Source organism: Monodelphis domestica, chromosome 6, assembly GCF_027887165.1.
Source record: "Monodelphis domestica isolate mMonDom1 chromosome 6, mMonDom1.pri, whole genome shotgun sequence".
NCBI lineage: Eukaryota > Metazoa > Chordata > Mammalia > Didelphimorphia > Didelphidae > Monodelphis > Monodelphis domestica.
The window spans coordinates 20764001-20782127 of record NC_077232.1 but is presented as its reverse complement, the minus strand read 5'-3'; the positions used below and the strand labels follow the sequence as shown (position 1 = coordinate 20782127).

Sequence of the window (18127 nt, the reverse complement as noted above, 5' to 3'; positions counted from 1 at the left end):
TCTGAGGCCAGATTTGAAACTAGCACCTCCCATCTTTAGACTTGACTCTCAGTCCACTTAGCTACCTAGCTGCCCCCCAGTTAAGGATTTATTGGTTCTATGTTCAAATTTTATTTTCAAAGCATTTTGCTTTAGTTGGTTGCAGACTGTGGCTGGTTTGGGAAGGCTCAGTGGGACACGAAATGTTTGGATTATTCAATGGTTGCTCTCCTCTCATCATTTATCTCTGACACCACCAAATCAAAATGATGGTTTTCATGAAAGAAGGGGCTAAAAGGAAAATAAAGCAACAGAATAAAATACAGAATTCATAGATATGCCCAAAAGTAACTGAACAAGAGGGTAGCTGGGTAGCTTAGCAGTTAGAGAGCCAGGACTGGAGCTGAGAGGTTCTGAGTTCAAATATGGCCTCAGACACTTCTGAGCTACATATAATCCTGGCCAAGCTATTTATTCCCCATTGCTAAGTCCTCTTTGCTCTTCTGCCTTACGATCAATATTGATTCTAAGGCAAAAGATATGAATTAAAAAAGAAAAACAATGGAACAAAATTAAATCCCTACAAAGAAGGCTCTGAAATATTAGGCAGAACTAGTTGTGAATGAGTGTGGCCACTGACTGTCACTTTAAAAGTTTACCTCTTGAAACAATACAAAGAGCACTAGATCTGAAGATAGAAGACTTTTGTCCCAATCTTGACTATGGGATGCTGAATAAATAACTTAATTTCTGTTTTATAGGCCTTGGCTTCTTCACATGTAAAAGAGGGGGAGGGCAAATATTTTTTTTATTTCCTAAGATCCTTTCTAATAGAGTCCAAAATTAACAACATAAATTGTAGTATTAATTGATGGCCAAAAATTGATAAGTCCACCTAATTAACCAAGAACTATTTTTTAAGTTTATAGAACTTCTGATAGACTGGTTCCTTTATGGTTCTTTTTGAGAATGTTTTTAAAGGCATAAAATACAAATGAATTATAAAAGAAACAAATTATATTTAAATGGTTTCCAAAATGTATTTATAAAAAGAAAAACACAAGTTCAAAGGTCCCAGGTTCAGAACACTTTAATGCTTTTATCTGAACGAAAAATACATTTATGAACACATACTACATGCAAAACATCTTGATAAGGAGCCTGGAATACAAAGGAAAAATTAATAATTCTCCACTGTCAAAGAACTGACATTCCAATGGCCAAGGGTAGAGGAGAAAGAAAGCAAACAGAAAGTTTTATGTGAAGTCAAATGGAAAAATTGCAGAATCTTTAGCAAAAGAGATGTCAATACAATTTCTATTGTGTCATTTCCATTCATATTTCAAAGGAATTTTGAGGCAAGTGCATTTTTCCGGGTCTTTGGATATTTCTTAAGTTCCCATGGAAGTAATTGATAGGCTGTATCTTCCACGCATGAGGCCTACAACAGCTGTCCTGGAAGATGAGCCAATAACTAGGGGTAAATTGGTCATATCATTGGTAGCAAGGAATGCAGGTCTGCACTCCATCGTGATTTGTGCTCTCAATTATGGCTCCAGTGACTGTGATCAAAGGTCAACCTATAGACATGAAGGTACTGCTGTTCACAAGGCCCTTTCAATATGTATATATAGATACAGAGAAATGTCTATATCTATATCTATGTGTCAATATATGTATATATCAATCTATCATATCTATCAAAAGACATAGACAGACTAACAGACAGATAAGAGAGAGAGACAGAGAGGCAGAAGGAGGGATGATGGAGGGAGGAATAGAGGGAGGGGAAGGGAGAAAGGAGAGAGGGAGAGGGGGAGGGAGGGAGGAGAGGGGGCGGAAGAAGGGAGGGAGGGAGAGAAATCCATAAGGCCAAGAGATCCCATTAGAAATATTACAGGGCATATCTGCTTCTTCATTCTACATACTTCTCCATACCACCACTTAGAAACGACTTCATAGTCAGAGAATGGATCTTCATCCAAAAAATGTCATGAGTGGACCACCTCACACCTAGCAGATTCACCAATATGGGAGCAAAGGAAATAACTGTTGGAGATTTGGTAAAATTGGGACACTAATGCATTGCTAGTAGAGTTATGAATTAATTCAACCATTCTGGAGGATAATTTGGAATTATGCCCAAAGGGATTTAAAAGATTGCCTACCTTTTAATCCAGTCATACCACTGCTGAGTTTGAACCCAAAAGATATAAAGAAAAAGGCATGTACAAAAATATTCATAGCCACCCTCTTTGTGGTGGCAAAAAAAATGGAAAATGAGGGGATGCCCTCTTATTGGGGAATGGCTGAACAAATTGTGGTATCTGTTGGTGATGGAATATTGTGCTCAAATGAATAATAAAGCAGAGGAATACCATGGGAACTGGAATGACCTCCAGGAACTGATGCAGAGTGAAAGGAGCAGAACCAGGAAAACATTATACACAGAGACTGATACACTGTGGTACAATCAAATGTAAGTGACTTTGCTACTAGCAGCAATTCAACGACGCACGACAATCCAGAGGGACTTATGAGAAAGAACACTGTCCCCATCCAGAGAAAGAATTTTGGGAGCAGAATGAAGAAGAAAAATATAAGATCAATTACGTGGTTCAATGTGGATATGATAGGGGTTTTGGCTTTAAAAGATAACTCTACTGCAAATATAAATAACACGAACAATGATACATGTATAACCCAGTGGAATTGCTTGTAAATTCTGGAAATAGGGAGGGAAGAAGGGTGGGAAAAACTCATGAATCATGTAACCATGGAAAACTATTCTAAATAAATAAATAATATCATGAATGGAGCTCATTTTTATTTACCCAAAGAATTTTTTTTCCTTTCTAACGTCCTTCTGAATGCATTTTTTACCTCCTTGTTTCTCAAGCTATAGATGAGGGGATTCAACATGGGAATCACTGCTGTGTAGAACACAGACACAACCTTATTAAGGTCCAGGGAGAAGCTGGCACTGGGTCTTACATAAATAAAGAAAAGGGTCCCATACAAGATGCTGACAGCAGTCAGGTGTGAGGAGCAGGTGGAAAAGGCCTTGGACCTTCCTTCAGCAGAGCGGATCCTGAGGATGGCCAAAAGGATATATATGTAGGAAATTAGAATAGTCAGACCACTGAAGACTCCCACACCTCCAGCCATGATGAAAAGGACTAACTTATTGAGGTGGGTGTCAGTACATGCAAGAGAGTGCAAAGGTGATATATCACAGAAGAAATGATTGATGACATTCTGGCCACAAAAGGGCAATTGGAAAGTTAAGACAGTATGAGTCATAGAGTTTAGAAGGCCCATGATGTAAGGCCCAACTACCAGATGGATGCAGACACTCTGAGACATGACAACGGTATAGAGTAATGGGTTGCAGATTGCTATATACCGATCATATGCCATTGCAGCTAAAAGGAAACACTCGGTGGTCACAAAGAGTCCAAAGAACCACATCTGTGCCGAACAGCCTAGGAAAGAAATGGTTTTCTTCTCTACAAAGAAGTCGGCCAACATTTTGGGGGCAATAGTAGACGAAGAGCAAATATCTACAAAGGACAAGTGGAGGAGAAAAAAGTACATGGGGGTGTGAAGCTGGGAGTCTATCCATATCAAGACGATCATACCCAAGTTCCCAAAGACAGTGATGAGATAGAAAAACAGAAACATGAGAAAGAGGAGAACCTGTTGCTGGAGATGTTCTGTAAATCCGACGAAAACAAATTCAGTCACCACGGTTTGATTCTTAGCTTCCATTATATGCTATCATCTGATAAAAGAAAAAAGACTAGTTTTATTACTGAATTATCTAGAATGTTCTTCTCTCCTATCTTATAGTATCCTTAGTTTCCACCAAAGTACATCTGTCAGTGCTTCCTTCCTCATGAAGATACCTTTATAAGAATTTTTCCCTTGTTTTCAATAGGGAAGAGAGAGGAGTAATAATGTTGCTGTCCGACTGTCCAAGAGAGAGAGAGAGAGAGAGAGAGAGAGAGAGAGAGAGAGAGAGAGAGAGAGAGAGAGAGAGAGAGAGAGAGGAAGGGAGGGAGAGAGAGAGAGAGAGAGAGAGAGAGGAAGGGAGGGAGAGAGAGAGAGAGAGAGAGAGAGAGAGAGAGAGAGAGAGAGAGAGAGAGAGAGAGAGAGAGAGAGAAGGGAGGGAGAGAGAAATGACAGTGGTCTATTCACAGAAAAATATGAAAGGAAATACATGTGGAAGCCCAGATGAAGGGGACAATCATGAAATAATGAGTTGAATTTTTATTGCAAAGTGTTTTTGTTTTAATAAAGCAGGATGGAATGGAGAATTATGGTTTAATAAACAATCGACTTTTAATCTTCTACTTTGTATGTAGAATGATCATTTTGTTTTAGAATTGAAATTTTTAAAATGTTTTACAGCAATAAAAGAAATGTCCTGGTATAAAATATTCATATTTTGCATAGTTTATTTGTCGCCTTTGAGGAAAAGCAGCCTTCTCTCATTATGACTAGCACATTTTCTTTATCCATTGTTGTCCCAGAGTACAAGGCAATCTAGGAGTATGTTCAGATATTTCCTCATTAATTATTAAAATTGCAACCTCTCTCATTAATCAATTATTATTATTATTGAAGTTGGCCAATTTATTACATGGTATTTCTGAAATACACTGGATAATCCTCTTATTCCATGAACTTTTGGTCATCTCTCTCTCTCTCTCTTTCTCTCTCCCTCTCCTCTGTCTATATATATGTGTGTGTGTGAGCACATATAATATAAATATACACATAAAATATACATAAGTATTGTGTAAAACATTGAAATTTCATGACAAATCAACATCATGATCTATAGAATTTATGCAGAGGGTAACAAATAATAAAATAATATGAATAATTATTTATGATGAATCCACTCTGAGAAAAATCACAGCCAAAGTTCTCCCTAACCATTAATACTATTTCTGACTTCTCCTTAATTTCAGAAATTCAGACATTGATTTTCTCAGGACATCAAGAGACGAGTGAAATCTCTTTTGACTTCTAGGTGGCCTAATGGATGGTTTCCTAGTTGTGGAATCAGGAAGAGCTGAGTTTGAAACTTTCCTCAGGCTAAGTGACCTTGGCCAAGTCATTTACTGTCCATCTCCCTCACTTTCCTCATCTATAAAAATGGAGATAATAGTACCACTGTGAGTATAAAATGAGATGATATTTATAAAACTCGTTGCAAACTTTACAGCACTATCTAAATACTAGCATATATTAGTAATAATAGCATCAAGGATTTTTGACACATTTCTTGACAAGAGGATGGTTAAAATCAACTCTCTCAAAACTGTTATTAGGCCACTCCTTGTGCTCTATCCTCTTATCATCTCTCTGCAGCCATCACAATGAACATTCTCTTCAGGATCTTGGTTAAGTCCTCCATGTCCTCACAGACTCCTCAAAGAAGGAAAGTTAAGCCATAATGGTTCATTATGTTCAATTGAGCTTCCAAAGATAGTCATAGGAGTTTTATTCTCTGTGGGAAAAGCTATAGGAAAACTGGATCCCCGTTACGGCAGGCAAACTCTAACAGTAGGAAGAGGAACCCTTTGAGAGCCCTAATTTATTTTTGCTTTGTGTCCTCAGGACCAAGCAGAGTGTTTTGTACATCCTCAGCACTTCATCCATATTTATTGAACCCCGACTAAATAAATCAGTTACTAATGCTAGCTGCCTTGGGTCATAAAGTGACCTCAAGTGCTTTGAGTTTTGTTCCTTTCCCCCATTTCCTACATACCTTCTTTGGCAGACATTTCAGGTAGGGGGAGGACCTGTTTTATCAGCTGACTTGGGAAGGTGCATAATGGTGCCTCTGTATCGGTACACATGTGCAGTGACTTGTCTCCATTAGGGCAGCGAGAGGTGGCCAGTAATGGGAACGTCCCAGAACCCAAACCGAATCAACAACTTAGAACAAGATCTTCCTAGAATGTAAAAGGAATGAGGTTATCAGTGGGCATTGGGAGGTCATGAAAAGAATGGAGGTACTAAAAGGAACTGGGAGTCCCAGAGCCCTCTATCCCTCTTTAGTGCTCTCCTTCGAGATCCAGTCATTTGTGCAGAAATCTTTTTCTATCACCTCTCCATTTGCCATTCTTCACCTAAACCAGAAAGAGGATATAAATTGGCTATTTGGATTAAGCCAGACTTCAGTTCTACGACTGATGCATCATTAGGAAGAGAAAGATGTCAACTCAGTGGGGTGGATTGAGCATAAGCTCTTACAACCCCAAAGCATCTCTTTCATTCAGATTCCTGAAATATAATTATCCAAAGTGAAAAGACTCCTTAGGAGAGGTTCTGATCTCTCTCTCTTTCAATTAGTTGGAAACACCACTGCCACATAAGTGTTCCTAGCATCATTTTAATCCAGTTACTACCATGATCAAAACCTTTCGATCATTCCCCAATTGTCTGCATAATAAAATTAAAGGGGGGCAGCTGGGTGGCTCAATGGATTGAGAGTCAGGTCCAGAGATGGAAGGTGAGGTCCTGGGTTCAAATTTGAATTCAGATACTTCCTAGCTGGGTGACCCTGAGCAAGTCACTTAACCCCCATTGCCTAGTCCTTAACTGCTTTTCTGCCTTGGAACAGATACATAGCATTAATTCTAAGATAGAAAGTAAGGGTTTAAAAAGTGATAATAAAATTAAAGGTAGTTAGCATGGTTTTCAAATCCCTGCACAGAAGGCTCTCACCTGTCTTTTCGGCTTGATCTCACATTAATATCTATATATGTACATATCTGCCAGATTAGACAACTTTCCATACGTGGTAGAAACCAAGGTGTTCTTTCTTCTGCACTTCTTCATTCACTTCTTAACTCTGGAATGCCTTCCCTACCCATCCATCTCTCTCCTGACATTCTCTAGCCTCAATGACCAGTTTAAAGAGCATCTTGTTCATAAAGACTTTCCTGATTCCCAGGTAGAAGAAGGGATCCTCCATTCACTAAACTCTTCACGACAGAGTCCTTCTTAGTCTGCAATCATTGGCTCTTCAGATATTAAGTGTGAGGCTCTCATCGCTCTGAATGGACCATGCATTCTTATAGGATGAAGGCGTTACTCATCATCATTTACCCTCCGTTGCCTGGAACAATGCTGTGTGCATCACTGCCAGCTCTCGAGAAATATCTTGCTGAGTAAATATTGGGGAAGTCTTGGCTGAACAGAGCTCTCGGCCCTTCTTGTTCCGTTACAAACACTCCTCCTATTTCTAGGGTGCTCACAACCGGCATCATGAAGTAACACAAAGATGCTCGGGTTTCCAGTCAGGAAGCCACCAGCCGAGTCCCTGGTCTGAAATTTACTAGCCATTAGGACCATGGGAAAGTCCCTTCACAGGCCAGTTATGTGAGGACTGACTAAGCAAACTGAGTTGGGTGAATAAAAAGGAATGTGATTGTGGCGTAGAAAACAAGTCACCCTGGGAAGGCTTGTATAAACAGAAGCAAAGTAAAGAAACCATAATCCCAAAGAAGATAAACACGATGTCTGCAGTAATGTACATGAAAACTCCACTAAAAGACCAGAGAACTCAGGGCAGTGTTGACTCTTGGCTGCAGAGGACTGGTTAATCAATCGAGAAATCGTTAAGAAGAGCTGGCCTTGTACCTGACTCTGGTGCAAAAAAGCCATCAAAGAAACAGGAGAAGTCCTGGTCCTCGAAGCATTTACATTCCAAAAAGGAGGATATTCTGTACATATAAAACTATAAACAAACAAGTATGGTCTTTGGGTCAAGGGTGGCACTAACAGCTGTAGGGATCAGGGAAGATCTCTCTCTTCCTGTGGGATGGAGTGTTTGACCTGAGATCAAGGTCGATGACAAAGCTCACTAGAGGTGGGAGACCTGTGGCATATGACCTCCTAGAACAATGTGATGGGGGAGAGGGGAGAGGACACTGTAGGGAAATGCCAATGCCTTTAAAAATGAAAGGCAGGAGGCAGATGGGGGATCAGTGGTTTGAGAGTCAGGCCCAGAGACAGGAGGTGCTGGGTTCAAATCTAGTATCAGACACTTCCCAGCTGTGTGACCCTGGGCAAGTCACTTGATCCCCATTGCATAGCTCTTACCACTCTTTTGCCTTAGAACCAATACATAGTATTGATTCTAAGATGGAAGGTAAGGGTTTTAAAAAAATAATTAATTAAAAGAAAATACAAATGAAAGGCATCTGCAGATTTATTTCTCTTATCTATAGAAAACAAATAAAGTGATTTCTATTATTTGACTTTTAGGGTTGTTGTGAGGAAGAAATTTCTAAACATTTAACATTAAAGAAAGAGGAGATATAGTGTCCAATTGGTGGCACGTCAGTGTAAATTGCTTCCTAGCTTTACTCTCTTCTATTAGAGGGATGAGGTGGGGATGGTTACACGGGCGGTTGGGGGGGATGAAAGCTCAAGACCCACATGGTTTATTTTACATTTTGGCCAAGTTCAGCCTGGATGGCTATAGGCAGTTTCTTTTTTCAGGAAGATACCTGACATTCCCTCTCCCACCCAGTAGATATACATCCCATCTCTGAAGAATCCCTGCTCTTCAGAAGAAATGAACTAATCTGATCACGTCTATCTGGTCCCATGGTCCATGCCCAACAAAGCCTTCCACTGAATTACCTTTGCCAGGAAATCTAGTCCTGCTCTTTGGAAGAAGGTCATTCCCATTTCTATGGCAGAATAGTTTTCTGCAAAGCAGGGCAAATCTCAGGGTGCAGAAACTTCAGAGACGGCATCTTAGTAGTTATCTACTCAAGCCATTCCTGAATAAGAATTCCTTCCATTTTGTCCCCATTTTTGTATGAGGAAACTAAGTTGAAGAGATTGAGTGATTTGTTCAGGGTCATATGGCTGGTGTCTGAGACCACATTTGATCTTTGGACTTTGTGATTCCAAGTCCAACACTATCTGCTGCATCATCTAACTGCCTATTAAGTCAATATGTGGCCTCCTGTGCTTTCCACTAATTTTTGCTAGATGCCCCCCACCTCAAACTCATGGAGAGTAGCATCACACCCACACTGCCTCCGAATCTTCTCTTCTCCAGGCTTGATATTCCCACTCCCTCCAATTTAGCAGTGAGTCGTGGGAACAAGTACTCTCATTTTCCTGGTCATCCGCCAGTCAAATGTTCTCTGCATTATCAGCTCTTTTCCTAAAATATGGTGACCAGAACACAAGAACTATGATCGACGTTGTCTAGATGAGGAATCTAGGAGTCAATGACTCAGATTAGACCTTTGACTTCATAGACACTGGACAATACTGCTAAGGAAAATTATAGGCATCCCATCTCTGAAGGGTCCCTGCTCTTCAGAAGAAATGAACTAATCTGCTCAAGACTATCTGGTCCAATGGTCCATGCCCACTTCCCAATGAAGATTAGGCACTTTTAGAGTTTTACCTGGGGCACTGAATGGTGTAATTACTTGCTCAGAGTCATACAACTAATAAACACAAGAGTTGAAACTCGAACCCTGTCTAGATGTTCTGGTTCAAAGGCCAGATCTCTCTCTTCTATGCAGTGTTGCTTCTCTCTTAAGAGTCACAGGATCATAATTATTTTGTAGATGTCACTCCATATTTTAAAACTAAATTCAAGGTGCAAATAAAAGCAAAATAAGAAATTTAATATAATAATGTAATATAATATATTATAATGTAACATAATTAATATAATGATATAATATGGCATAACATAATGTGAAATAACATAATATAATATGATATGATATGATTTAATGTTATATGATATGACATGATGTGATATGATATAATATGATATAATATACCAAATTCATGCATTTTCTCTATAGAAATTCTAATGTCACTATGATGCTAAACCCATTAAGCAATTCTGTTTTTTCATTTGGAAAACAGCAGATTTAAATCAGTTGAGAGCTAGTTATTTCCAACTCTATGTATTTATAAGAAATTATAATGTTTGAAAGAGCCTGAATAACATATAGCATCCTGGATTTAGGTCAGGAAAAATTTAAATTCTCCCCCAAAGTATGATGTGACCCTGACCATGTTAATTAACCTCTCTTGTCTTCACTTTCCTCATCTGTAAAATGGGGACGAATATGACAATATATAGTTCTTACTTTACAGGGTTGTCATCAGAAAAAAATATATAAAGCACCTACCAAAACCTAACGTACCATATAATTAGCAATTATTAATATTACCAGTCAAATCTATTGCTTGGTGTCATAAAGGCACCGAGTATTCCATTCATTGCATAGAACCCAGCTACTTTTCCGATTATTGGGTATTGTTTTTGATCCGATTTTGTCATCCATTTTCCTAATTTGTAAATGTAATTTATTTGGAATTTGTGGCTCTCACCTCTTTGAGGGAATTCTTCATTAGTCTCTTTTGATTTTTTCAAGGGGAATAAGGGAAGCCAAAGGTGCCCACTAAAAACCTCATTGACAAGAAGGAAGATCATCTCCCTTCCTTGTGAGGACCCTCTCCAAGCATCAGAGCTTCCTGTTCACTACATGAAGAGGCTGGAATCTGTCTTTTCTGCATCTCTTCTGAAAAAGAAAATAGAGTTGGTACCTTTGCGTTGATCTTCAAGAGAGGCAACATAAGGGAGGTAAACTTCTTAAGACACTGGAATTTCCTTGGTTGGGAGCCAGCTCCCCAGTGAACCCCTAACCTCAGGAGCTTTATCCAATGGAGAAGGAATTAAAATAAATAACCTTGGCAGATTCTGAGTCCAAAATCAACTCACAAAGGAGCGTTCTCTGCAATGGAAAATCTTCACTTTGTAGCAAGGGATTTAGAAAAAGGAACTTGGAAGTCATTTAAGTTTCCAGGAGAAAATGAAGCCCAGACAGAGAAAATTGCACTCGACAATATCAAACAACATTAGAGGAAGCAGGTTTCAAAATATAGATGTATATGTATAGCATGTACAGTGATTAAGATATAATCTGTGAAGTCAACATGGAGAGCCAATAAGACTTATCTCAGCTAGAGCTGTTCACGGCTAATACTGTTCAGTCAAAACCGATAGACACAGCTCTCCCTTCTGTTAACCATGGATTGACTAACTTTGGGGAGAAGTAATGAGAGGATCGTTGATTTAGAACTAGAAGGGGACTAAGTAACAGTCTGTCTTCTCTAATACTTTCATTTAACATAGAAAGAATCTTGAGCTCACAAAGGAGCTTGGATAAGTCACATAGCTGGTGACAGAGACAGAGTTTGACTACAGGCCATCTAACTTCAAAACCAGGGTCTAAATATCTAATGGAATACTAGTAGACTAAATTCCTCCCACTTTAGTGTGATTGGCCAGTGTGACAAGGAAATCACTTTTAAAGACTGATATATATTAATTTAAGGTCGCCAAGGAATTCAGCTATGTAATTCCTAAATGAAAACTCAAATCAGCAGTCAATCTTTTAAGGAGTTTAATTACAATAGGAGGAAGAAAGGAATTAGAGATAGAGAGAGAGAAAAAGGGAGAGAAGGGAATAGGGCTTAAATACCCCTTCTGTTTAGGCTGGGCCAAAAGGCCCAAGCCTTTAGATAGCTGGGGCAAAGAAAAGAGATCAGTCCCTATTACTCACTTGACCAAAATGGAGAAAGAGTCTCAGAGGCCCCCACCTTCAGCTTCCTTCAGAGCAAGCTTCTCAGAGCACACTCCAACCACTCAGACAAACTCCTTAACCACCCCCTCCTCGAGTCTTCAGACCCCCCTATCCTTAAGGAAACCATCCAAGTGTCCTCCCCTCAGTCCTCACATCTACCAATCACCTGTCCATCAATTTCCCTGTGCCAATGGAGGCTCTAGCTTAACCCAGGACCGCCCAGAGGTCTCTGGCTTTGCACATGTCTGTTGAAGGTCATATTTTCAAATAATTAAATCTTTGATCCTTTGCTACAGCCCTTTCTAAATCCTGTTAACCTGAGTAGGGTAGAGATTGGAATAATTAAATTTTGATCTAGGCTGCAGCCCTTACTCAATCCTGTTAGGACTGAGTAGGGTGGAGACTGATTCCAAGTATCTCCATTGTATCAATTCTAAAATCAATCATGACTCAAAGAAATTCCTGTTCTATGCTTAAGCATAGGTCAAAGTCCTTTCCATTGTTCAGCAAAAGGTTTCTGTCCTAAAGTAATCTTAAGAAGGGAGGAGAAGGAACCTCCCATGCCAATGGGGTTCACATTCCAATAGTCAAGACCCACTATCAATAGGAAATTTTTCAAGTACGAAATTTCCCAATGGTGAAATTTCCAACATTTATGAGTCTAAGAAATTTTGAGGTTTACACCAGGTTGGGTTGGAGATGGGAAAAGCAAGAACAAGCATTTATTAAAGTGCCAGGTACTGTGCCAAGTGCTTAAAAATAGTATGTCATTTGTTGTTCACAAATACCCTTTGAGTTAGATGCTATTACTACCTTCTTTTTTATAATGGAGAAACTAAGGCAGAAAATAGTTAAGTGACTTTTCCAGGGTCACACAGCTAGTAAATACCTGTGGCTAGACTTGAATTCAAGTCTTCCATACTCCAGGCCCAGAAGCACAGTGCCAGGAAGGAAACATGAAATCTCCTTTATTTTTACTTGCATAGGAACATAGATTTAAAATTGTGTAATTAGAATTTTGTACCCTAGGACTCCGTTTCCCAGCACCCCATTTTGTGGTGATTACATTTTAGAGATAAGGTTTCTTTGAGTCTGCCACCCCTCGTGTTCTTCTCCCACTTTCCTAGTCTGGTAAACTTGTCTTTACTCAGGCTATACTTTTCCTCTACTTCAAGTGATTATCAATAAATTTTGTAAAATATAATACTTGGAGTTATTGGATATTAATTTTTATCTTACAAAGCTCAAAAGTATCTTAGAGGCAATCTAGTCTGACTCCATCATTTTACAAATAAAACATCTAAAGCGTAAATAGATGAAATGACTTGCACAAAATCACACAATTAGGAAGCATCCTATTACAGACTAGATTTGAACACATCTTCCTGACTCCAAATGCAACAAGAGCCACAAAGCCCTCTCATGAAGGATATATGGGGATTCATCTTACAAACTATCCTTCATTTTCTATAGATCTTGAAGATATTCTTCTCTTTGTAGTAATACTTTTAAAAAATCCTTAGCTTCCATCTTGGAATCAATACAGAAGAGTGGTAAAAGCTAGGCAATGGGAGTTAAGTGACTTGTCCAGGGTCACACAGCTGGGAAGTGTCTGAGGCCAGATTGGAACCCAGGACCTCCCATCTCTGGCCTGGCTCTCAATCCACTAAGCTACCCAGCTGCACACTGTGGTATTATTTTAAGGGGAAAAAAAAACACCTTTCCATTCTTGAACTTCATTCTAGGCTGATTAAACAAGAAATCTTCTTATAGACCAGACAATGGTAAATTCCACAAGCCTGAAATGAATGAAAAGCCTATGTGCAAAGGTGAAGCAAATAAAAACTGGCTGTTGCTCTTGGGGAATATAAACATTTTCTTCAAGAATTGTAAGGTGGTTATGAGATTGCTTTCTTAAAGTAATCTCCCCCTGATTCACATCCATCTTCTGTGTTGAAAAATAAAAGGTTGTCTTTCAGGACAGAGATGCTATTCATGTCACAACCATTCAGATGAGCAAATTGAGGAAGAAAATTCCAGTGACTTGCTCAAGGTCACATAGTAGGAGAGTTGAGAACCATTCTTTGTGAGGGAATATCTTAAGGAGATATTCATTGGGAAGCATTTTTTGGTGAAAAACAGAAGCTATCAGTGGCAGCTAGGTAGCACAGTGGATAAAACTCCAGACCTGGAATCAGGAGCACCTAGTTTCAAATCCGAACTCAAAAAACTCTTCCTAGCTGTGTGACCTTGGCAAATCATTTAATCTTAATTACCTAGCCTTTACCACTCTTCTGCCTTAGAAATGATACTTAGAATTCATTAAGGTTTAAAAAAACAGAAAATATCAATACTTTTGATATAACAATTACAGAGTCTCTTTTGTAAGGGAGAGAGAACTTTAAGGTTGAGTCTAGAACTATTCATCCAGATGTTTCCCTTTGTTCTTCTCCCAGAGTATGTTGTACCATTTTATAACATATATAGCATTAACTTCTCTTTATCTGGAGAACTACTCATCCAGATGTTTCCCTTTGTTCTTCTCCCATAGTATGCTGTAACATTTTATAACATATATAGCATTAACTTCTCTTTATCGGGAGATAAACCCCTTTATAAACAAGCATATAGCAAATAAAGAAGATTTAAAGGTAAATGATGCTAGCTCACCAGGCAGTAGAAAAGAAGGGGCCATAGGGAGTTATTTTTGCTGCTCTCCATACAGCAATAAATTCCATACATGCTGCTCACTCAAGTAGAAGAATGAACCAGAAAAATACCCAACTACTTATGGTTATATTCGGTCTGGGTAGCAGCATCCTTCCCTTGCAGTAAATAAATGATCTCTGCATGTCTGTCCCTGGAGTTTCAAAGATCCCTAGATTTCCTCTTTCCACACAGCTTTGACTTCCCACGGTTCTTCAGTACTTCCTTTCAGCAGAGAAAAAAACTGCACTGCCCTCAGTCTCCTTGTCAATAAATGTCGACATTCCTCCCTGGAGTTTGAAATTTTGCACTCCCTTGCAAAATCTGCTGCCACATACCTGATATCTGGAATTAGACAGCACAGCACTAAATTGCATATTAGCACTTAACAGAGAAAGGATAAATGAATGAATTTCCAAGGTAATTGTCTTCAGTTACATTTGCAGAACACATACCTCAATAATATATATATATATACATATATATATATATATATGCAATAAACAGAGAAAAAAGAAGGAAAAAATTTCTCCTATTAGGTTGGTTAAATGATTGCAAGCAATGATGGTCATAATACATTACATACCACATAATTCATTCGTAACCACACATCAAAAGGAAGCACACATAACTGAAAAAACTATGCCTAGTCAACTGACAAATGTAGATATAGCCAACAAAATGCAATACAAAAAATCAAAAGAAGAAAATATGAAAAACAGAAGCAGAATTTCATGTAAATATTATCACATGCAACAATTAAATGAATCCCCCACCTTTCTAAATGTTACTTGTTGGGGGCAGGTAGGTGGTGTATAAATGAAGATTTTGAGCCTTTGGACTTCATCCCCCAGAAGATCCTTAGTATTTCCCAAAATTCCTTTTTTCTGTGTCCCCGATTTTGTGTGATTGTATTTCAGTGGCTGTAACTCCTCCCTCTCTCTCTTTTTTGGACCTGCTACCAGGCTGAATTCAGGCAGTTCTTTTGCCCTAGTTATCTCCATTTATACAGTGGTTCAGTGGATTGAGAGCCAGACCCAGAGATGGGAGGTCCTGGGTTCAAATTTGACTTCAGAAATTTCCCAGCTGGGTGACCCTGGGCAAGTCACTTAACCCCCATTGTCTAGCCCTTACTGCACTTCTGCCTTAGAACCAATACATAGTATTGATTCTAAGATGGAAGGTAAGGGTTTAATAAATTAATAAACAAACAAATAAATGAATAAATTAAAGAATGAATAGATAGATAAATGTTACTTGTTACCTTCTTAATTATTATCCTAAATTCAAGGACAATCAAAGAGTATGAGCTTATATTTTTTAATTAATAGAAATGCCTCATAAATTCAACAATTAATTCTGAGTATCCATTCTAGTCTGTTAACTAGTAAATAACCCTTTTTCTGTTACTTTAACTCATAACTTGATACAGCAAAACTTTTCATCTCAAAAGTTGAGCAACTGTGAAACAAATAAGTATTTAAATGACAATGAAACTAGCATTTCTTAGATAGAAAGATCACAGCTATAGTCCTGTCAATTGCAACTGTTGCCTTATCCTCAACTCTGGAAGCCCAGCTCCATCATTCAGCTCTCTTAAGATTTTGGCTAAAAGTTCTCAATCATGTTCTTCATGATGTTATTTCAAGTGAACAAAAGTTGACTTGATTTCTCAGGTAAGAAATTCTCTTGGCCCTTTTCTATATACATCTTATAGTTTCTCTGAGGAAATTTCTTAGTCTGTTTCAATTCAGGCTTTGTTTTTAAATACTCTTTTTTTTCAGTCACAGAAGTTAACATTCTTCCAAGGATGACAGTAAACTGCTAATCTCAGAGATTCATCACAGATGACATTTATGATCAGCCTTTTTTCCTTAAGAAATTAAAAAATATTTTTCCCCTTCATGGTAACTCACACAGCCTCTTTTTCTCATCCCAGTAACTTTTCTAGAATGAGAGTTAAAATTTAGGTCTCTCCAAGATCCCACATTTGTATCTTACAGTATGCACAATTTATCTAGGAGGAAATATTGAATCTTCCATTACATTTGTTTCCAAGATTGCCATGAGCAAAGAATTATTCATGCAGTGGTGGAGCAAAAGGTTGCAAGGTTTACAAAAGGTAGCAATATTGCCTCTTTTATCAGATCATTTAGAAAAATGTCTCTATTGCATGCACTTAACAGATCTTCCCTTTTCCCAGATTGGGAAAATGAGGGATTACCCAGGACCACAGCTAAGGATAGGTTGTGAATAGAAACATTTGCTTCCCTTATACCTTCACCAATTCTATAAACCTCTTTGGAGAAGACATCTGTGGTGAAGACTTATCCTTATTACAATGAACCTACTTTGCAACCAAAATTCTTATTCTTTTAAAATCCTTAGAATGAGTGAATCTTAGAGCTAGAGAAGAGTTTAGATTTCATCCCCTTTATGTTATTTTTTTAAATAACAAACAACCAAAAAAAGAAAAGACCTTTAGTTAATCAATATAGAAATGTAATTTATTATGAAGAGTTTTCATATTGCAGAAAGGATTCTTCTTTCATTATGATTTGATTTAAATATCCTCTGAAGTTCTTTTCCACTTTAATTTTCTGTAATACTTTGTTCTCAAAACTAGAAGGGAACTTTCTTATATATATATATATATACATACATATATATACATACATATGTATATATCTGTGTTTTAATGCATATGCTTAATGGCTAAGAAATAATGTATTAACTAAAGGGTTTGAAGGAATTAGTAATAACAATAATAATAAACGAATTGGGCAATAACAAGAGTTAAGTTGTTACCAAGGAGATATGACCAAGATTAGATTTACTAATTATGTACTGAGAGTGAAAGATACATAGTCAAGGGACCATGTGTTTCATCAATGTCCACACTATATCATATAGCATATTGAGTAGACTAACCCCCATGGGAGGATGTCTAGACAAGAGTGAAATTAAAGATGTGCCAATGTGGGGGTGGGTGGGGAGAACACTGAACTTATAGATCCCTCAAAGTATCAAAGTGTATTGATTCACCAAAAGGGATTTTCCTGCAATTTACAAAGAAACTCTATATTTGAGGATTCTACCTTTCACCTGACAGATCTGAAGATACTTAAAGAATAAAACTTCTTTCCCCTGAATTTTCTCTTCTTTGCCCCAGGATAAGCAATTCTAAATTTTCCACACCTGTACTAGGACCAAGCCTGCTGTCTTATTCCCACTTACCTGGAGAAAGAATCAGAATAGCACCATTAGATAATGAGCCAGCTGTCAGATCATAGAATGTTAGTATTGGGGTGAAAAAAGAGTAACCTGCAATGGTGGAAAGAAAGAAGAATTTGAAATCAGGGAACCTGAGTTCATATTTAACTCGCCTACTTAGGAATTGTGACCTTGAGCAAGTAATTGACCTCTATGCTTCCATTTCATCATTTGTGAAATGAAAAGGGGGAATAAGAACCTCTTCATGTCTACATCCCAAACCCTAGGGAGCTAAGAAATGATTTAAAACAAGATTGTAGCCCTGTTTTTACTCATGCAGAAGTTGAGACCCAGAGAAAGGAAGTAATTTAGTGAAGGTCATTCAACTAATCCACCATAGCTGTAAGACTCTAATCTAGATTTTCTGGCTTCTACATATCTAAATATTAGAATGCCTTATCTCTGCTATGCTAATGTGAATGTGGTTACACAATAACCCAGAAATCATTCACCCAACTCTGGACTTCTAGTTGATTTACCTACACAATCTCAAATAGATGACCCAAATTCCC

The 18127-nt window shown here is 38.1% G+C and overlaps 1 protein-coding gene across 1 annotated transcript; it reads right to left on the bottom strand.

The window, feature by feature from the left end:
* Positions 1-2805: 2805 nt before the first annotated feature.
* LOC130454980 (olfactory receptor 998-like) lies at positions 2806-3750 on the bottom strand. Its single transcript, XM_056801742.1, has one exon. It carries the CDS (start codon positions 3748-3750, stop codon positions 2806-2808), a length of 945 nt encoding a protein of 314 aa, XP_056657720.1.
* Positions 3751-18127: the final 14377 nt, after the last annotated feature.